General features: G+C 40.3%; 1 protein-coding gene across 1 annotated transcript in view; it reads right to left on the minus strand.

Moving 5' to 3' along the window:
• Positions 1 to 21,815, minus strand: part of LOC125456939 (immunoglobulin superfamily member 3-like) — a 189,105-nt gene extending 167,290 nt beyond the window's left edge. The window contains exon 1 of the mRNA XM_048540551.2: positions 21,410 to 21,815. Within this exon, the coding sequence (XP_048396508.1) occupies positions 21,410 to 21,449 (40 nt within the window). The 5' untranslated portion in view covers positions 21,450 to 21,815. The remainder of the gene's footprint in view (positions 1 to 21,409) is intronic.
• Between the last annotated feature and the right edge of the window lie 978 nt (positions 21,816 to 22,793).

Raw genomic sequence — 22,793 nt, forward strand, 5'->3', positions numbered from 1 at the left:
GCTCCCACGATAAGACATTCCACTCCCGCACATCCCAGATGTCCAAGTTCTTCAAGGACCGCAACTTACCCCCCACAGTGATCAAGAACGCCTGCTGTGTTCATCCAGCCTCACATTTTATTATCTTGGATTCTCCAGCATCTGCAGTTCCCATTATCTCTAACCCTTAATTAGCAATGCTTGGACACATAACATAGTACATATCGACAAAAGAAATTTGTAAAGCAATGTGTGTTCATTTGATGCAAGCTAACATTTTTGAAGCAGTATTACCACTGATATCAAAATAATTTTAAAATACTGAACGTAAAAATGTGAGCTACGGTTCCTTAAGTTTTATGAAAATTGAGCAATTTACCATCTCTTACACTAGGTCTTGGATCTAGACCTTCCCCTTAGCTTCTTCTTTGAGTTTAAAAGGAATGTCCCAAAACTCCTAAGCAGTGAAGCAGTCTTCAAGGTGGTCAGTAGTTTTATTCATGCCAAACACTTTTCTTCCCTCTGCAACTCTTTCAAGACAAAGCCAGACCATAACTTGGATACCTTTCTTGTGCCTTGCAAAGACAGAGGAACGGTAATAAGCCCTTGGGTTGCTCCACTCTTGTGTTACATTATAGGTCATTTATATCTCAATTCCATTTTCCTGTCTTTGCTCCATGTCACTTCAAAAAAAGTTATTCCGGTTGCCATTTGGTCTAGCACTAGTCTTTAAGATTATCTCTTTATCATTTTAAATAGTGCAGAGGGATTATCATTCAAAATTCATGGGAATGCAAATCCCAAGTTTAAAAATATAATTTAACTCTTCAAGCCCTGGTTTCTGCTGAACTCATACATGATATTCTTCAAACCTCTCTCCTGGGCCAATATGATAAATAGAGTTTGATTAACGATCTATACAACTAACTAATCATTTCCTTACCATTTCAACCCCCTGGAGTGATAAACTGACATTTCATTTATCTTTTAGATTATTTCTTATATCTTGTTAATAATTGAAGATAATTTGCCGTTCAAACATCTCTCATTTACCTGGACAGGGTAAATAATGCAACTTTTTTTCATTTTTCTAATATGCTGCAATGGCCAATGATTCTACGAATGGTTCTCTTATACAACTACTAATACAGTGCATTTTGTATTCTTACATTAGCGGCTGCCTGACTGAACTGCAATTAAGATTCTCTGCACCATTTCCTGTTCAAAACCAATCGATCATTCTTATCACACTCAGTTTTACCCAGCCCCTATACATGAAAACTTTTCAAATTTGAGTGTTACTTGATCTCTTCTTCTTGGTCACCTTGATTTTTATCACTTCTGTACAACATGTGCAGGATCCTGCATGCACGCCTTGATCACTTCACTTAACTTTCCCCAATTCTATAAATGTCAACATACATACACATCTTAATTGTTAACACTACTTATACCATGCCCCAGTCTTTACTTCTAGGTATATTCCACTTGCTGCCCCATAAATCACCAAAATAAAATTTAAGGCTATATGTAAAGATGCCTCTGGTGCTCTAAATTTTATCTGCATTTGATTCTGGGCAAAAACAAATTATGTCAAGTGAGGGCAGATCTTTATGTATCGAATAATAAATAATAAAACATAGTGATTGTGTTAGCTTTCAGTGCAACAATGAAAGATAAGGCTGGCTTTCTAAGTATTAACAGAACCTTTTGTTCATTCATCAAAGCCTTGCAAGCTTAGTTATGCTGATATTGTATTCAGGGAACAGAAAAGGTCATATTTGTTCCTGACTAATAGTAATAGAGTTAACTCTGTGTTTATCCATTTTTTTTTCAATTATATATCGAATTCAGAAGTCACAAATGCACTTTACAAGCAAACTGTTACACCTCCATTATGCCAAACTGCAGCTTACACAGGAAAAGCAATGACTGTTCCTACAGTCCTGGTAACATAATGTACAGGGAACAAACTGATTAGTATAGACTGAATAAACAAGCCACCGAATTGCCAAGATACTCAACAAACTATGATAACCAAATGACAGAGCAGTTCTTATTCCAAGAAGAAGTCAAGCAACAAAAACAATTTGATAAGTTATTGTCTTGATTGTCCTCTTTCAGAAACAAGGTAATACAATACTAAAAACAAACTAGAAATCACAATGAGTCAGGCAACATCCAGGGAAAGAGACAAACTAATGTTTCAAGACTAGACGACTCTTCATCACAGCTTCATCATACCATAGAGATATTTTCTGAAGAAGGGTCTAGGCCCGAAACATCAGGTTTCCTGCTCCTCTGATGCTGCTTGGCCTACTGTGTTCATCCAGCTCTACACCTCGTTATCTCTCTTCATCATACCATAACTATGTCTGACTGAAACACAAGAAATACAAAAACACAAGATGTCGGAGCAGAAATGTGGCTCCACTATTCATAGATGATCTTGACCTTGAACTTAATTTTACTCTCCCCTCCCAAAATCCTTTCATTCCCCAGCAAACCAAAAACCTGTCTGGGCCAGTCTTATATATATTCACCCATGAGGCATTTCCAACATAAGAACAAGGAGCAGGAGTATCTGGTCCCTCGAGCCTGCCCTGCCATTTAATAAGATCATAGCTGATCTTTTTGAGACTCAGCTCCACTTACCTGCCCACTCACCATAATCCTTAATTCGTTTACTGTTCAAAAATTTATCCATCCTTGCCTTAAAAACATTCAGTGAGGTAGCTTCAACCACTTCACTGGGCAGGGAATTCCACAGATTCACAACCCTTTGGGTGGAGAAGTTCCTCCTGACCTCAGTCCTACATCTGCTTCCCTTTATTTTGAGGCGATGCCCTCTAGTCCTAGTTTCACCTGCTAGCAGAAACAACCTCCCTACCTCCACCTTATCTATTCCCTTCATAATCTTATATGTTTCTAGAAGATCTCCCCTCATTTTTCTGAACTCCAATGAGTATAATCCCAGCCTACTCAGTCTCTCCTCATAATGCAACCCTCTCAACTCTGGAATCAACCGAGTGAATCTCCTCTGCACCCCCTCCAGTGCTAGTATGTCCCTTCTCAAGAAAGTAGGCCAAAACTGCACACAGTACTCCAGGTGTGGCCTCAACAGGATCCTATACAGCTGCAGCATAGCCTCCCTGTTTTTAAATTCCATCCCTCTAGCAATGGCAGACAAAATTCCAGTTGACTTTTTAATTACCTGCTGTAGCTGCAATCCTACTTTTAGCGATTCATGCACAAGGGCACCCAAGTCCCTCTCCACAGCAGCATGCTGCAATTTTTTTACATATAAAACATAGTCCATTTTGCTGTTGCCTACCAAAATGGATGACCTCACATTTATCAACATTGTACTCCGACAACAACCAAGGAAACTCCAAAGGTTCACCTGCCTTTGAGAGTGAAGGTATTTTACCTCATTTCAGTCATAAACATTTCACCCTTTGTCCTTTAATTGTGCCCCTGTGTTTTTGAATCCCCAGCCAGGATGAAACAACATCTCAGCACTGACTCTATGAAACTCCCTTCAGAATTGTGTGTATGAATGAAAATATTCCAGGCACTCTCGGCCCAATATGCACTACCTCTCACTACTGGATGAATTCCTCATCTTAGGAACCAATTTAGTGAACTACTGGTGCCCCACTTTCAATGCATGATGTACTAATGTAAACCAACTCAACAAAACTGCAAAGCACCCCAGATTGTTCTCATCAAAACCCTTCATAATAGCAGAACAATTTCTTTATTCTTTTGCTCCAAACCAGCTGCAATAAAGGCCAACATGCCATTTGCTTTCCTAATTGTTTATTGTACTGAATGTTAATTTTCTGCATTTCTTGTACAAGCTCAAATAAGTCTTAGCATTAACATTTACCAAGTTTCACACCTTTAAAAAAAAACTGCTTTTCTATTCTTCCTACCAAAATAAATAACTTCACACTTCTCACATTATACTCCAACTGCCATCTGTTAGCCATCATGTAACCTTTTTATATACGTTTGCAGCTTTAAAGTTTTAGCAAAGATCTGTAGCTCGGGTTTTGGATGAGGTTGTTGACTTGCTCACTGAGCTGGCTTGTTCTTTTTTCAGACATTTCGTCACCATGCTAGGTAACATCATCAGTGAGGCCTCTGGTGAAGCGATGTTGATCTACACCACTTGGAATTTATATTGTCTGGTCCATTATGGTGAGTCGTGTCATTTCCGTTTTTTTTTTCTGTATAGATTCCTACGTGGTGTCCAATTCTATATGTTTGTTGATTGCATTATGGGTTGAAGACCATGCCGCTAGGAATTCCAGTGCATGCCTATGTTTGGCTTGGGCTACAATGGTTACGTTGTCCCATTAGCACTCGGACAATGAAGGCCATCGGTTTAACAGGGACAATGTAACCATAGTAGACCAAGCAAACATAGATGAGCACAGGAATTTCTACAGGCATGGCTCTATATCCATAATGCAATCAACAAACCAATAAAATTGGACCCAATATACAAACCCGTGCAGAACAAAACCAGAAATGACACTACTCACCATAACGGATTGAACAATATAAATTCCAAGCAGAGTAGAATAACTTTGTTTCATCGGAGGCCTCATTGATGATGTTACCTAGCATGCTGATGAAACGTCTGAATGAAAACAAGCCAGCTTGGCAAACAAGCCAACAAGCTCATATGTTTGCAGCATCTTTCGGAATCCCTATCCCCTCCCCCATTTCTAAGGAAGGGTCTCAACCCGAAACATCAGCTTTCCTGCTCCTCTGATGCTGCTTGGCCTGTGTTCATCCAGGTCTACAGCTTGTTATCTCAGATTCTCCAGCATCAGCAGTTCCTACTATCTCTGTTTGCAGCATCTTCTTTTTCCTCCCAGCTCTTACCTTGCCACCCAGCTTTGTATCAATGCAAACTGGTTATATACTACTCCCTGTCTCTTCATCTAATTCTCAATAAAAATTGTAAACAGTTGAGGTCCAGCATTGATCTTTGCAGCACTTCACTGGTCTCTGCCTACCAACTTGAAAATGCTCCATTTATGCCTAATCTCTGCTTCCTTTCCATTAGCCTATCCATATTAATTTATCATCCCAACTCCACAAAATCTGGTCTTGTCCATTAATTTTTTTGTGTGGCACCTTATCAGATGCCATTTGGAAATCCAGCTAAGTCACATCCATGGCTTTCCCTTATCTACCCCACTAGTAACATCTGAAAAAATAAGGAAATTTGTCAAACAGGATTTCCCTTTTGTAAATCCACGTCAAATTTGTTTGATGATACTATGATTTTCTAAGTCCATTGTGGTGGGCTTCATAAAGTTATCAAGATGCTCTTTAGTGCTCTCCTTCTACAACACTGAAAAAACAAGGCCAAGCTCCTGGCCCAAAATCTTGTGCGGGTGAAAGTTATTACTTTCTGCATAACTGGCTGCAGTTATGAGGCTGAGGCTGAAGAGATGGCAAGACAACCGCAACACATCTTATGCCACTCTTGCCACTCAGGACTTAACAAAGCAGCAGGCTTTCCCAAGGACTGACGACCCCATAGGACTCAACAGCACCAATGGCAAGGCAGTGGCCATAGATTGGTATAACACCTTAGAAGAAGTAGGGTCCCAGGCACAGGTGAGTGGTGGCAGGTTGGAGACACAGATTATGGAGGATAAGTCTGGGCAGTGGAGTGGGGGAGGAGGTGGGGGCGAGGTTGGATTTTGACAGCTAGGGCAGGGACTAGATCTTAGCACGAGACCATCCTTACCATCTGCCAGCTTCCTCAATCAAGCACAGAGTGCCTTAAAATTAGGCAGCTCTTGGAGCTTTGGAGGTGTGTTTCTTGTGCTCCCTGCATGGTGAGCCCTCTATGGTACTGCATAATACTAATAGTGCTGGCATGAGATGCTATGAGCGGGCACCTCAACTGGTGGGAAAGCCACCCAAAAAACTTAGTTAGTGTGGTCGTGGGAAATGGTGGTTACCACTTGTCATCAGTTGGGATGTGAAGGATGTACATGTATCCTTGTAGTTAAAACACCACAAACAGCATCAAACAATTTTCCAAATCTTCTTGTTCTTCCAAAGCAATAAGAGTTAATATCCTGGGCAATTTATTCTTCTTAGAGTTGCTGCTGGCTGTCTACTGTTGTTATGCTACCAATGGTTCCATTAGAAAACATGCAACACAAATACCAAGACAATAAAGTGTGAAGCTGGATGAACACAGCAGGCCAAGCAGCATCTCAGGAGCACAAAAGCTGATGTTTCGGGCCTAGACCCTTCATTAGAGAGGGGGATGGGGTGAGGGTTCTGGAATAAATAGGGAGAGAGGGGGAGGCGGACCGAAGATGGAGAGTAAAGAAGATAGGTGGAGAGCAGAGTATAGGTGGGGAGATAGGGAGGGGATAGGTTAGTCCAGGGAAGACGTGTCCATCATGGGCCTCCTGCAGTGCCACAGTGATGCCACCCGAAGGTTGCAGGAACAGCAACTCATATTCCGCTAGGGAACCCTACGGCCCAATGGTATCAGTGTGGACTTCACCAGTTTCAAAATCTCCCCTTCCCCCACTGCAACCCAAAGCCAGCCCAGTTCGTCCCCTGTCCCCACTGCATCACACAACCAGCCCAGCTCATCCCCTCCCCCCAATGCATCCTAAAAGCAGCACAGCCTGTCTCTGCCTCCCACACCAAGCCGCACCTCCATCTCCTACCTACTAACCTCATCCCACCTCCTTGACCTGTCCGTCTTCCCTGGGCTGACCTATCCCCTCCCTACGTCCCCACCTATACTCTCCTCTCCACCTATCTTCTTTTCTCTCCACCTTCGGTCCACCTCCCCCTCTCTCCCTATTTATTCCAGAACCCTCACCCCATCCCCCTCTCTGATGAAGGGTCTAGGCCCGAATCGTCAGCTTTTGTGCTCCTGAGATCCTGCTGGGCCTGCTGTGTTCATCCAGCCTCACAGTCTATTATCTTGGATTCTCCAGCATCTGCAGTTCCCATTATCTCCAACACAAATATCAGTTTGGTTTCTCCATTTTATACTCACTCTAATGTTTTTTAAAAGGTTAGGAATAGCAAAAATTTCAAAAGAATATGGTACAAAATATACAATGACTGTTCTAAATACATAAACCCAACGTACGGTTAAGCGTGCAGAAGCAAAGAGGGAAAGATAGTAGCAAAACTTCTAAATAGGCACTGCATGCAGGAGAAACCATTAACAGCACCACAAAAATATATCTAAATGGTTTTCTTATAAGTTCATTTGGCATTTTCTTAAAAGTTTATTGTACAAACTAAGCTGCAATGGGCAGCTCTATAAGGCAATCGGGTTCTGAAGGAAGGGTCACCGGGACCCGAAACATTAACTCTGGTTTCTCTTCACAGATGCAGCCAGACCTGCTGAGCTTTTGCAGCAACTCCTGTTTTTGTGTCTATAAGACAAGTGGCAGCATCATACAGGGTTGGTGACTAACAGAAGGCATTTACAACAAAAAAATTCAATACTTAAATGTGTCATTCTGATCTGAAAATGTTCCAGTTCTTCCCATTTAGGCACAGCTGAAATAATTCCTACTCAGTTTGCATATATTTGCTGAAAGAACTATTCTATTCTGTCAGAATAGACGGTATAAAATGCCATTATCACATTGGCACCGTTAAAGGACAAAATGGCAGTTGCTTAGCTCCTAAAGGGGAAAGAATACATTGTGAGAGAGACAAGATCACCTTTAATCAGGTTTTAACCTTAAAAACAGTATCATCACCAATGGATTATGAAACAAATTCAGAAGAGTTTGACCCAAAACATTAACTCTGATTTCTCTCCACAGATGCTGCCAGACCTGCTGAGCTTTTCCAGCAATTTCCATTTTTGTTTTTGTCCTGAACTCTGTTCCTCCAAAGGTTTCATGGAATGTGGGAGAAGTAGAAGTGAACCCACTTCCCACACCACCCCAACTCAAGCCCATCTTTAATGCTATAGGCTTTTTTGATTTTGCTGTAATTAGTGACAACTGAGTGGCTTGCTAGGTGATTTCAGAGGGCAATTAAAAGTTGCTGTGGGCCAGCAGTCACATGTGGGCCAGATTTTCTTCTCTAAAGGATAAGTGAACAACATGGTATTTTTATGACATATCAATGATAGCTTCATTGTCACTGTTAATAAGAATAGCTTCCGGTTCTAATGTATTGATTAAGTGAACTTAAATTCTACAAGCTGCCATCCCTGCTACCATTGCATCAGCCTGGTCCTCCGGATTACTAGTCAAGTGACATTAGCACTGTCTCCTTATAAATAACTCCCTACTATTCAGATTAAGAAGGTATATTACCTACTCTATTTGTTTACTTGCATTGAGACTCACTGCTATGATTCAGGTTCACCGAGGTGGAAACATTGAAGAAACTGTTTTCATTTGTACGCATTTGGTGCTTAGCAGCAAAGTGACAGCTCACTTGCAATGTCAAGAAAAGTTGCTCTCAAAGTCCCAAAGACGTCTTCGGCATGAATGTTTTCATTCTCAATGTCAGTCTAAATCAGGCACTATTTCAAGGGATTGCGAGATGTTCAACAACTACGTCATCTAACAGGATAAGCAACCAACCATATTGAAGTGTTTTCACAGTGAGCAAGCGAGGAAGTAAAATGGATTGAATTTTTCATTTTCAATTGATATTTTAGCAAGTTAATTAAATAAATCAGACACACATGGGATTAAACTTCAGTCAGAAATAACACCCAGATTTTAAATAATGTTTAAAATGCAAATCTATCATCATGAAGAAATTTGGCTTTATATGAATGTAGAATTAGATTTAAGAGGCAGTGAGTGCAACCGTAATTACGAACTTAATACATTGTTAGCCAGGTTCCTATACCTCATGAAGCAAGCTGTGAGGTGACTCTATCAAGGGTTTTTACATTGTAAATAAAGCACAAAGGGGAACACTTGCGTCAGTTCAATGATTTCTACTTGACTTCCATGAGCACTATGGGGAAGTCAAGAATCACTGATGGTAAATTCTGGATTTTGCCATACCTAAATGTATGTATGGTGATGCCAAAAGGTGCTGTCAGTTTCAGAGGAATACTGGTGGTGCCTGCTGATAGCATCAGCATCATTACTACCATGCAATCTGAACTTTGTGGTTTCAACAGTGGGCAATTCTTCAAGACTGTCAATGGCTAATTTCTGTAACTTTTACACATACTACACATGCAACTAAAGTGCAACTGGATAAACGGGTAACCAGACACAACATGGAGTCTAAATCCAGCATAAAACGATTTAGCCAAGGCTTGTTCACTCTGCTCTTTAACAGACTGGGATAATATCATCCAGCTGCCCATTAGCATCGATAAGTTGTCCAGTTACACAATACAAATTAGCGTCACATTTCAAGAAGCCACAAATATAGGCGCTCTCAGAAATGAATAAGTTCTTGTTGCTTTAGAAGGAAAGGGTCTTTTGAAACACATGTTATTACAATTCCAGTGCATTGGTGTTAATCCATCAGCTAGATTGGTAAATTTAATTTCTTACAGGTCTCCATATATAGAGAAAAACAAAAGCGGGTAGAAGCAACATTAGCTGATTCATACTTCACAGTAGATGCAGCGAAGTATTAACAAGAATTTAATCAAAACACTTTGCAAGATAGCACATCACATTCTGTTCCAGGAATAGTTGGCAATCAAAAACTCATCTCACATCTTTATGAAATGTCAAGATTATTTTACAAACTTTTTTACACTCTAACATTGACTATTTTTTTTACTTCCATTAGAATGAGATACATTTTAGATCAAAATACCGTGAAAGTATGGGATTGGGGGTGTGAGGCATACATTTGGATTGTGAAAGGTTTGTGTATCAATAAGTGCATTAAATCATATTTAATTCATTCATGGGACTGAGATGATTGATTCACAACAACCACAATAATTGTACTTTGTGTTAGATTTTATTCCAATTAATGGAGATGTTTCTTGCTGATTCCTATTGAGTTTGGTTTTGCCAGGGCTCCTCGATGTCACATTCAGTCAAATGTTAGCCTTTGAAATCAAGGGCAGTCGCTTTTATCTCACATCTGGAATTCAGATCTTTTGTCTATGTTTGGACCAAGGGTGTAATGAAGTCAGGAGCTGAGTGGCCCTAGTGGAACCAAAACTGAACATCATGGGGTTGGTTAACATTGAGCAAGTGTCACACATCTGTCCATGACACTTTCTATCGCTTATATGATGACTGGGATGGTCATCGGGCAGCCAAACCTCTCAAGGCACTACCAGCCAGTCAAATTACTTCCAAAGCTATCAAGGAACTGTCGAACAAATGAATTGAGTTTATAGACAAAATCAGAGCTACATATTTCATTGTTTCCATTGCCAAGTGCCATGATAGGTCATGTGCTGTGAGACTGATTTTTGGAACAATCATTTTCACAATTGGGTGCCTATGAAGTGAACATTTTGATGGACATCTTCAGCTGTTCTTGGAACAAAATTCTTTTAAGAACTTCAGTGAAATATTTGTTTTAATCTTGAAGGAACTTCAGTGTTTTGAATGTGTTTTACAACAAAAAGTGATCATTTTTCAATGATCATCATCTATTGACATAACTTTATTTACAGAGCATGGAGAGAAATGGGATGGGAGCATTATTTTACTTTTAAAGCATTGAACAGTACCACAGTCACCAGACAAGCTACCTGCCCTGCCTAGCTCAAAGGCTCAAACTCTCGCCAGGTTATAGTCCAGCCAAGTACATTCATTAAAAAAATGGGAACAGCAAGGCAGCATTTTAAAAGACTGGCTTCCTGGGACTGGTATTTCTCCTGCCTCTGCGTGCTTGACATAGATTTGAAAATTTGGGCCCTCATCTTTTGCATTATGTTCCACAAGTACTGTAAGAAAAAAAACCTATAAGCCACAATACTGATGACGGGTCATACCAGTTAGCTGTTTCTGCCTCTATACATGCTGCCTGTCCTGAATATTTCCAACATTCTGTGATAATGAAAATCTGCAGTCATCAGGACTAAGACAGAAGAAACCAAAGTTTAAAAGGAAATAATTATGGAGCATGAGTGAACAAAACTGTTTAGATGAGCTGGGGTTGGTATGGCAATGCAACTGAACTGTTTACTATCAATCTTAGTTAGATTAGTTAATTAACGACCCATAACAACATTAAAAGAGGCTACACCTTCAAATGCATTCTTGCCAATATTGGTCCAACCACCTTGTCCTTTTTTTTAAATCCATGAGTCTCTGTTTCCTTTCAAAATTTCTTTTCCTGCATTCCCAGTTCTGTTCAGTGCAAGACTAAAAGCTTCTCATTAGGAAATGATTTTGAGATTACCAATTCTTGCTGCATTACTCTGGCAACATCCTGACCACGGCTTAACTGTTTGGTCTGAGCTTTATCAGCTAACTAAGGTTGATAGTTAACAAATTCAGCTATATCTCCATGCCAACCATTCTCAGTAGCTGCTGCGGCTTCCCAAAAGCCAAAGGAACTTGGAATTCCCTGCTGCTGGAAATAAAAGCTTCTTGATGCTGGAAACAAAATCTTTGAAAGTTATGAAAAATGTTGAAAGTATGTGCCAAGGATTTCATTTGGTCTGTCACCTTGGGATGTTATTCCATTAACATCTCAATCTGGAATGCACAAGTGGAGAGTGAAGGATTTTCATCTGTTTTTCAGGTAGTACTGCAGATAAATAAATAGTAAATGAACATTAATCTGCAGAACCTGTTCTTTCAGCTATTATCAGGGCTTCATCAGAAACACTGGGTTGAAGCTTGTCACTTATTGGATAAGTGTAATTTCGTTAAGTTTTGTTCAGTGTCTCTCTCTCCATGGTACCCAGCAAGATTTCTCACTATGTCATCCCAAACACAAATCCTGCCTCTTTAACTTGTCTGTCTCCTCTCCACCTATCTTCTCCTCTATCCATCTTCGATCTGCCTCCCCCTCTCTCCCTATTTATTTCAGAACCCTCTCCCCCTCCTCCTTTTCTGATTAAGGGTCTAGGCCCGAAACGTCAGCTTTTGTGCTCCTAAGATGCTGCTTGGCCTGCTGTGTTCATCCAGCTCCACACTTTGTTATCTCATTAGTCATCTAGCCTGTCCCTATGGCAACATATTCGCCTAATACTAGCCTGTTTCCATCACCCAACAAACTTGCTAATGTACAAGATAATACTGAATCAACCCCGGGTGCCAGCACCATCTTTAAAAGGTCACTATGAATCTGCACAAGTCCCACAGTCCTTAGCTGCCCTACAAGATGCCCCAGATATTTGCCCCAGACACTGCAGAGAAGGGTAGGTTGGTGTCTCCTCACTTTACAGATGTGACCCTGGAAATCCTACAGAAGAGGGCCATCCAGGGTTGGCTGTGAATGCCACAATACCAAAGTGTGTTGGCCTGAGCTGAGTTTACCACCCAGACCAGTGCGATTTCAGCTGAATGGAGGATGCCCAGCAATGTCGGAGAAAGATCAATGACCTCTCCACTCTGTCAGGGTAACAGCCACCAACTTCTCTCTGCGACTTTTCACTCATCCTTTCTCTGGTATCACACCCAGCTCTCACCAAGTTTCTTGCTCTGTGACTCTCACTACGGAATGCAACATCCTCTTTCACACACTCTTGCCCAACCCCACATCACCAACCATGGACACCCTCTGCAATGCCCACACACTCGCTCGGTAGAGCTCTTCGCTTTTTCCACCTGCATTAATAGCTGTGGTCCCACTTTCATCTCACTGAATCCCTACCTTTCTTCCACTGCAGGAGGAAACAGCCCACATAACCACTAAAAGAGCCTAGTCAACTGGTGAGTTGCCTGACATTTCGCTCCTCACTCCCTTAGGAGGAGAGGATCCTGATCCTGACTGCCCCAGGTCATTGACTGTCCGTGACCAAGCCCCTGGAAAGGTACTGGAATCTGTCCTTGACTTATTGCACAGGGATACACTACCTAAAGGCTACTTCACGTATCATTGATAATGGGAACTGCAGATGCTGGAGAATCCACAACAAGGTGTAGAGCTGGATGAACACAGCAGGCCAAGCAGCATCAGGGGAGCAGGAAAGCTGATGTTTTGGGCCTAAGCCCTTCTTCAGAAATGGGGGAGGGGGAGAGGGTTCTGAAACAAATAGGGAGAAAAGGGGAGGCAGATTGAAGATGGATAGAGGAGAAGATAGGTGGAGAGGAGACAGACAAGTTAAAGAGGTGGGGATGGAGCCAGTAAAGGTGAGTGTAGATGAGGAGGTAGGGAGGAGATAGATCAGTCCAGAGAGGACAGACAAGTCAAGGGGGCGGGATGAGGTTAGTAGGTAGGAAATGGGGGTGCAGCTTGAGGTGGGAGGAGGGGATAGGTGAGAGGAAGAACAGGTTAAGGAGGCGGGGACGAGCTGGGCTGGTTTTGGGATGAGGTAGGGGGAGGGGAGATTTTGAAGCTTGTGAAATCCACATTGATACCATTGGGCTGCAGGGTTCCCAAGCGGAATATGAGTTGCTGTTCCTGCAACCTATGGGTGGCATCATTGTTGTACTGCAGGAGGCCCGGGATGGACATGTCATCTGAGGAATGGGAAGGAGAGTTGAAATGGTTCGTGACTGGGAGGTGCCATTGTTTATTGCGAACTGAGCATAGGTGTTCTGCAAAGCGGTCCCCAAGCCTCCGCTTGGTTTCCCCGATGGAGAGGAGGCCACAAGGGGTACAGCAGATGCAGTATTACAAGCTTCAAAATCTCCCCTCTCCTCACCACATCCCAAAACCAGCCCAGCTCGTCCCTGCCTCCCTAACATGTCTAAAACTAGAGGGCTTAGGTTTAAGGTGAAATGTGCAAGATTTAAAAGGAACCTAAGGGGCAAAATTTTCACATAGAAGGTGGTGCATGTATGAATGAACTGTCAGTGGAAGTGCTAGAGGCTGGTTCAGTTATGACATTTAAAAAGCACCTGGATGGGCATGTGAATGAAAGGGTTTAACATTAGTAGAATTGATTATCTAGATCATTTTCATAGAATCCTTACAGCATGGAAACAGGCCCTTCAGCCCAACAAGTCCACACTGACTCTCAGAACATCCCACCCAGACACAGCCCCCTATAGCCCACCTAATCTACACATCCCTCAACACTCTGGGCAAATTTAGCATGGCCAAACCACACAGCTTGCATATTTTTGGACTGTGGGAGGGAGCCGGAGCACCCGGAGGAAATCCATGCAGAAACGGGGAGAATGTGCAAACTCTACATAGACAGTCACCCGAGGGTGAAATGGAACCCAGGTCCCTGGTGCTGTGAGGCAGCAGTTCTAATCACTGAGCCGTAGAGGGATAGGGACTAAATGCTGGCAAAAAGGACTGGGCTAATTTAGGACATCTAGTCAGCATAGTCAAGTTGGACTGAAGTGTCTGCTTGCATGCTGTACAGCGTTATGACTCTATGACTCCCACATTTCTCAACATAGCTCATGTCCTTCAAGCCGTGTAAGATTCTTCCCGTAACTTATTAAATATGCTGGATTTCTTTCATGGCAATTATTTTGCTAGAGCTACCACAAGGTACACTTTACATCCACTTGCGGCCCCCGCAGCTGGCCAGAGTAGATTAACCTTGGCAAACAATGCAAGTAATGTTGAGCGTGATGGGGTCTGATTCTGAGAATTAGCACTGGAGTACAAAAGAGAAGCATGTTTGTAACAACCACAGTCCTTATATACTCCTGTTGATAGTTGCCTTTGGATAACTGAACGAGATCAATGATTTTTCAAAAAATTTCAATTTAGTATACTAGGACCTACACCAGATGGGCTGAAAGTAGTCAAAAAGGTGTTGCACATTCACCCTCTCACTAGCAATTAGAGCAAGCAACACACACCTCTTTGCCAGTGATATTCGTCCCAAGGAAATATATTTAAAAAGTGCGATCTATTCCCCAGCTTGTGATTTGAAAGTACCCGTCACCTTTGCAACTATGATTCCTGAAATGCAATATTTTACTTAGGAATGATTGAAAGCAAATACATGCAATAATGGATTTTATTCATTACTGTTATATGTATTTATATTCACTTAAATATTACTTCTACAGGAAAATCGCATACATCTCTGGTGAGGTGACAAAATTCCCAATTTCTCTCTCCTGTCCACAACGCCATCCTAAAAAGAGTATGAACAGGAGGAAAGCCTAGGCTAATGATTTGTTTGCAAATAATGCAATTGTGTGGTTGTTATGAAGCTCAAGTTATGAGTAACCTAGAATTACCACAGGATTAGACCTAGGCTTCACGTCAGTGTGACATAAGCATGTGCTCTCCGACTTGTCAATATTTATTTAACTTCAAACAAATATCTCAAATTCACTTTGCAATTTTCATTAAATTTTTAACTGTAGACCGCAAAGTCTACAAGCATACAAATATCCTACATAATATGTGACTACACACTAAATGTGCATCATTTAATAAGAACCATTCTGGAACATCCTGGGGACATGAAAATGCTTGATAATTGCCAGTCTCTTTTGATATAGAACGTATTTGAAGTTATGAAGAGCACAATCAGAAACACTTTGTACTATTATATGTTATCCTCAGTTTGTTTTTAAAACTCAAAACTGAGACACGAAATACTGCTTCAGAGGCTTTCACAGGTAGATCTTCAGAATTATTCAGATTATTTTATTGGAAAACCTACAACCACCTCAGGAGTACTGATGGCTAGGTTTCAAAGTCACATCATTCCACTGAAAAGGAAAGAAAATGCTGTTCTCCTTATCCCAAAGTAAAGCATTCATTTCAAACAGACAGGTACCCAACAGAATAGCAAGAGAAATTTCTAACCCGTAGTCTGTAAGGAATCGAGTAACCTCAACACAATAGGGTAGCAATGTCTGGGAAACAATGTAAATGATAACATATACAATGCAGACAATCAGTCGTTTTGCACAAGAATTTAAAGAGGGCTTATCAAATTAAGCATGATGTATTCATTCTAAATGTACACTTTGTTCTAGCGTTTGCAGATTTTATAATTGAGCAGTAAATATGACATTGCGCCTATTCAACTGGCATACATACTGCCAACTGTGCCAAGAAGGACAGCAAATACAACTTTTGTTTATAACTCTTGCTCTCAGTTCATTCTTATGTTCACCATTGAATATGCTTTAGGCAGAAATTTGTCTGAGGTGGTGATGCATACACAGTCCATGGAACTGAATAGCAAAAGGTGCATACATTGAGTGATTATTCCATTCATGGTTACCATCACTACCCAAGACAAATTTCCAATCCTTTAGTTGTTGGCAGTTTTTTTGCCACTGCTGGATCTAAAATGTGTGAGTGATATAACACTCAATAAACCTGTTGAAGTAATGTGAGGTTCTCATTGTCAAGGCAAATAGCATTTAGGCCATTCTGTCATAACTATGGTATTCAAAACAAATAGTGCTACACTTGACTTGTTATGAAGTACAGTGTCCAGTTTTGAATTCAATTGAATTGGATTAGCTTTATGTTTTGGTCCTTGCATATGGCAATTGACATTGCAACTCTGGAGAGGATGCAGAGTAGGTGACCACATCTTTCAAATGTTTTGTTAAAATTTAGGCTTATTTAGTTCAAGGGAACTTGGGAAAAGATATAAAAGAAGATTTTCAAGCAAAATGATTCTGCTCAAGCCAATTGTTTATTTAAAATAGAAGAATAATATAAAACAAGATTTATGCCTGCAAACTTCATAAAGATTAGCAGAGTTATTACTCTGTGGATTGAAACATAGCAACATGAATACTAACATCATAACATGAGAAACACGACCAGGAGCGAGCAATCCAGTCCATTGAGCAGCCTCTACCATTCAACAATATCATGATTTTAACTCCAATTTCCTGCTTGTCCTTCACAAAATTTGAATTCTCTTGTCAATCAAAAGTTTATCAGATTCAGCCTTGAGCATTTTCAAAGACCGAGCTATAACTATTCTCTGTGGAAGTGAATTCCAAAGAATAAAGAGGAAAGAAATTCTTGCTTATTTTTGTTTTAAACGTGAGGAACCTTATTTTTAAACTGTAGTCCCTAATTCTAGATTCCTCATGAATGCAAAACATTCACTCAGCACCTATCCAGCCAAGCTCCTGCACAATCTTATATGTTTCAATAACATCATCTCCCATTTCTTAGACTCCAATGAGTATAGAATGAACCTGCTCAACTTGTCAAAAGATTAACACATCATAACAGGGATCAGACTAATGAACATTCACTGAGCTGCTTTCAGTGCAAAAATATCCCTCCTTAAGTAATATGAACAAAACTATACAGAGTACTCCGGATGTGCTTGTCCATACAATTTCTCCAATTTATACTTCATTCCTCTGCAATAAAAGGGATAATTACATTCGCTTTCCTAATTATGTGTTGTACCTGCATGATGATGTTTTTGTGATTCATGAACATGGAGGTCCAAATCCCTCTGTACTGCAGCATTTTGCCATTTTTCTTCATTTAAATAACATTCTGTTTTTCTGTTCTTCTCGCTAACTTGCATAATTCCTATTATATTTCATCTACTATTTTTTTCAAATTTGTTCATCACTGCTGGGCTATTGCTGCTTTGGTTATTGATTTTTGCACTCGAGAGTGTGGTTCTGAACTGTCTTTTTGAACTTCTACAGTCCTGTGCAGTAGTTGTGAGGGGTAGAGCCAGAGGGAGGCTTTGGGGAGTCAGGAGCTGCATACTTGCCACAAGAATCCCAGCCCCGACCTGCTGTTGTACATATTTGAGGCTCGACTGCTGACCTATGTAACACTCCACTACTTACAGTTTCCAAATTGAAAAAGACCCATATATCTTAAATCTCAATTTGTTGTTAGTTATCCAATCCACTATCCATGCTCATAAATCACCCTCAACCCCATTAACTCAATGTTGTGCAGCAACTTTTTTGTGACACCTTATCGAATTCCATTTGAAAATCCAAATGCATTACATCTACAGGTCCCCCTTTATCTATCTTGTCTGTTATATGTGAACATAACAGGATTGCATTTACATTCAGTTCGAGGGAGAGAAGGGAGAGTACAAGATGAGCATTTTATATTTAAAGAAAAGTCTGAAAGCAGAGTTAGCTAAAGTGAAGTGGCAAACTAGAGTAAGTGACAGGTGAATGAAGATGGAGTGGCAGATATTTAATGGGGTTGTTCACAATTCATAGAATATATACATTTTAGAGAAAGAAAAAGTCGAAGGGGAAGATACACCAGCTAAAAATATTAAAGTTAGAATCAAACATCAAATGAAGAATATAATTGCACAAAGGTGGTTGGCAGGTCAGGGAATTGGGCAGAATATAAACAACAGCAAACAATGATTAGAAGATTAATAAGGATGGGGAAACAATTGAGTGCGAGAAAGCTAGCTATAAATATAAAAATCTGACTGTAAGAATTTCTATAGATATTATAGAAAAGTTAATTAATGAACGTTGGTCCGATAGGAAATGAGACTGAAGAGATAATAAGAGAAAATAAGAAAATGCCAGATAAATAAACAGACATTTAGCATCCATCTTCGCACCAGAGAACACAAGTAACATCCTGGAAACAGCGGTAAATCACAAAATGGAAGGGAGAGGGAAAAAATGACAATCATCAGGGAAATTATACTGAGCGAATTGTTGGAACTGTGGACTGACAAGGCCTAGGTATGGGGGGATTTTATCCTAAGCTCTTAAGACATTTGATTAATGAGAGAATTGATGCATTCATCTGAATTTTCCAAAACTTGCTAAATTCAGAGAAGGTCCCATTATATTGGAAGATTGCTCATGTAAATCATTTATTCAAAAGGGTGGCAGAAAGAAGGGAACAACAAGCCAAATTTCTGTCATAGCAAAAAATATTAGAAGCTATGATCAAAGGCATCATCGTCAGCCATGCAGATAAATGTAAAGTAGCCAGACAGATTCATTGTGGTTTTATGAAAGGCAAATCACACTTAGCCAATTTATTTGAGTTCTTTTCAGAAGCAAAATATGCATTTGATATAAGGGAACCAGTCAATTAATACCTGGAATGGGTGGGTTGACATATGAGGAAGGTTTGGGCAGGCTAGGCATGTATCTGCTGGAGTTTGGAACATCAACTTGATTGAAACATAAAATTCTGAAGAGTCTCGACAGGTTGAATGTGGATAGGATTTTTCCTCTTGTGGACGAATCTAGAATTAGGAATTATCATTTAAAAAGGTGTTGCCTATTTAAAACGAACATAAGGAGAAGATTATTCTCAAGGGCATCATGAATCTTTGGATTCTCTTGCCCAAAAGTGTGGTGGAAACAGTCTTTGAATATTTTCAAAGCAGAATTAGATAAATTTTGAAAAACAAGGAGGTAAAAGGTTATTGGCTGGAGGAATGTGGAGTCATCAGATCAGCCCTGAGCAGGCTTAGGGAGGCTGAAAAGCCTACTCCAATCCTAACTTGTATATTCATACATATGTTCGAAGACTGATAAATCTGTTAAACACATCTTCCCTCTTGCAATTCATTCATTCAACATTCACTCTGACTGCAAGATGATTTTCTAACTATCTTGCTTATCTCCCTAATAACAGATTCTGGCTGTTATGGAATGATAAATCTTAGATACTTTGGGCAATAATTTCCAGCTGTTTGTCTCCATCCTTTCTGAAATAGTGGTACTGCAGTTACAGTTTACCAATCTGCTGGGACCATTCCAAAACAAAGAAAAGTTTAAAAGACAACCAATGCTTCCACTATCTCTGCGGCTACTTCCTTTTAGGATGCTAGCCATTGGGACTAGGGGACGTGACAGTCCATGGTCACAATAGTTTGCATTGTACATTTTTTGTGTTGATCATGTTACTTTACATCATTCCTTCATTTGCCCCTTAGTTTCTACTATTCTCGGTACTTCTATTTTCTGCTGTTAAGACAGACACAAAAAATGACAAGTCATTGCAGTTCTTTAAATGGTCAATTGTAACTATGATGTGCAAGGGCTATCATGATTTCCCAATGCGTTGAAAAGACTTTTGCTCATATGGCCACAGGTTTGTTTCTTTTTGCCCTTTCTGGACATAGAATGGTTGACAGTAGGGTGTGCATGAGAGTTGACAAAAGGAGGGACTGATTTTATGCTTTGTTGTTATCTTTTTCTTATATTTTCATACCGGTTAATGACTTAGTTTAGAAGGTCATGATAATTCATGTTGTTAAATAGGTTCTTTATTCTGAGATTGGTGTTCATGCATTGCTCAGAGAAAAATGTATTTCACTTTGTGTCCAATCTATAATATACTTGACTCAGGATTGCTTGACGCGACTGCTCAGTGACAAATTTGATGAGTGTTCCATTCCACAATAAATATTTCTCACTTTGACAGAAAATATATACTTTTCAAAATTAACATTCCAAATGAACGTCTTACACTTCCAGAAATTCAGTAGCTTGAGACACGACTCATTTTAGTCCCATTTCCCATATTCAGAACACTGTTGTGAGTTTACAGACTTAAATCAATACTAAAGAATGGCAAATAAATATTGTCATTTCTAACAATTTGATGTACTTTTCTTATATTTTGAGCTGTACATGTATTTCAAAATGTACAAACTAAGTCCAGATCAAAGTACATAATTGGATAGATGCTGGACTGGAATTATTCTATTCAATTCTAAATTTATACACAGAATAATATTCAAATAACCTTATGCCTGAGGCACCATCACAAGATGTACATCAGCACTGAAATCTAAAACCATCAGAATCATGATGCTAATTCAATTATCTTCTACTGTAAAGGTCATAGGCCAATATGAACCCAAGTTTGATCAAAATAATCAAAAGTCAATCCAGACTGAACAAGTAAACAAACATTGGCTCTCAGTACTGAGACCTAACAGGAACTGGTTGATCATGAACATCATCAGGGTCTGCTAGTGTCACTGAACAAAAAGATAAAAAGGCGAGGGTGATTCGAGACAGTAAGATCTATTAATAAGGTTCATCATTCCGTTCCAAAGAAAAACTTAACGTATGCTTATCCAAAGAAAGTACAACGGGAAAAATGTTGCACTTTGAAAATCTATTACTACTAGAGACTGCCTTCATGCGATTGTCTGAAGAGGAGATTTATACAATCCAAAGATACTGTATTGCCACGGTTACATCAAAGGATTTGTTTGGCTAACAACGTGTACTTTAATTTGCAATTGAAACACGGCAGTTAACCGAAAACTATGAACCTGTTAGAAGTGTACTTTTTGATGCAAGCACATCACGGTTATTAGAGATACTATTAAGAACAATTCAAAACACCGAATCGTACAGCTACAGTTATTAATGTTTTGAGAATAAATACTTACCCGATATCATCACGATCAAGTGAATAGGAAGGTAATTCATTTTTTTAACTGATGCCGAGCTTCCAATTGTTTAAACAACGCCTCTGTTTACAATCAGATTACAGCTCAGTCCCTCTCACTCGCGCTCTTTAATCCTAAATCATTGAAGATTCCGGCTTCAGTGCCTCGATGTTGTGAGCCGTTACTGGAGACACGGAAACCGCAGGAGTTGGAAGGTACTAAGGACCAGTTACGTCTGCAGTAAGTAATGGTCTGCTCTCCAGGTGAGGGCTGGGTTTGGCCGAGGTGTGTTCAGGGCTCCTCACACCCTCTTTCCAGCCCTCAGCTCCTCACTTCATTCCAGCAGCTGCTCGGCTGGACTGAGAACACACAAACACTCGATAATAGGCTGGAGTGCTATGGTTTGAATGATGGGATCCGCCCAGGAGCAGGGAGATAGCGATCCAATTACACAGCATCACCGGGGCTGGAGCTTGACGTCAAAGAGTGGGTGGAAATGTGGGCAGCCCAAACCCTGAGAAAATGAGCGAGTGGAAATGATCAGAATCGATGAACACAAGCACTGAATAGCAAGGGAGGAGAGAGGAGAAAAGAACAAAGAGTCATGGAGAAGCCATGAAACAAGAAAGCGGGTAAAGGGAGAAGGGAGGCAGGACCAGAATTCGCACACCAGAGGAACAAAGAGAATATGAAGGCAATATGGAGCACTGCTTTCTAAAACACAATTGCTGAGAGCAGAATAACAACTGACAATACCTTCGCTGACGCTATGTACTTAGATCTGAACTACATTTAATCTTTCTCCAAAGCTTTTTAAATAATAATGTGAGCCATTATTGTGCGGAAAGTACAGCGAATAGTAAATACCATGGCTAGGCAGATAATTCCTTAAACCGAGACAGATACATTGATCCCGCTGCCTGATTTCATATCACATGAAAAACTCTACTTTTAGTAGTCTTTAACCAATACCTGAAACAGCTTAACCCTTAACACAGCCCCCTGTGAGGATGTGAAACAAACAAAAACGGAAATTGCTGGAGAAACCCAACAGTTGTGGCGGCATCTGTGAGAAGAAATTAAGAGTTAGTGTTTCGACTGCGGTTTTGCTGCAGAGCCGCCGGACTCGAAATGTTAACTCTGCTTTCCCGCCCACCGACAGAAGCCGCCAGGCCTGCTGAGTTCCACCAATAGTTTTTGTCTTGTCTGATCAGCAGTTGTTTAAATGTTTTGGTCCCAGGTAAGAACAGCCCTTTGAAAATTTTACCTCTTACATTGGGAGTGTGTTTTGATGAATCTCAGATGAGATAGTGAGAGTGCAGGACATTAGGGCTTTCCACGTGTTTGAGTTTAGAAAATTCGAAGGTGCTTTAAAAAAGTTTCC

Source organism: Stegostoma tigrinum, chromosome 12 (genome assembly GCF_030684315.1).
Source record: "Stegostoma tigrinum isolate sSteTig4 chromosome 12, sSteTig4.hap1, whole genome shotgun sequence".
In the NCBI taxonomy this organism is placed as follows: Eukaryota; Metazoa; Chordata; class Chondrichthyes; order Orectolobiformes; family Stegostomatidae; genus Stegostoma; species Stegostoma tigrinum.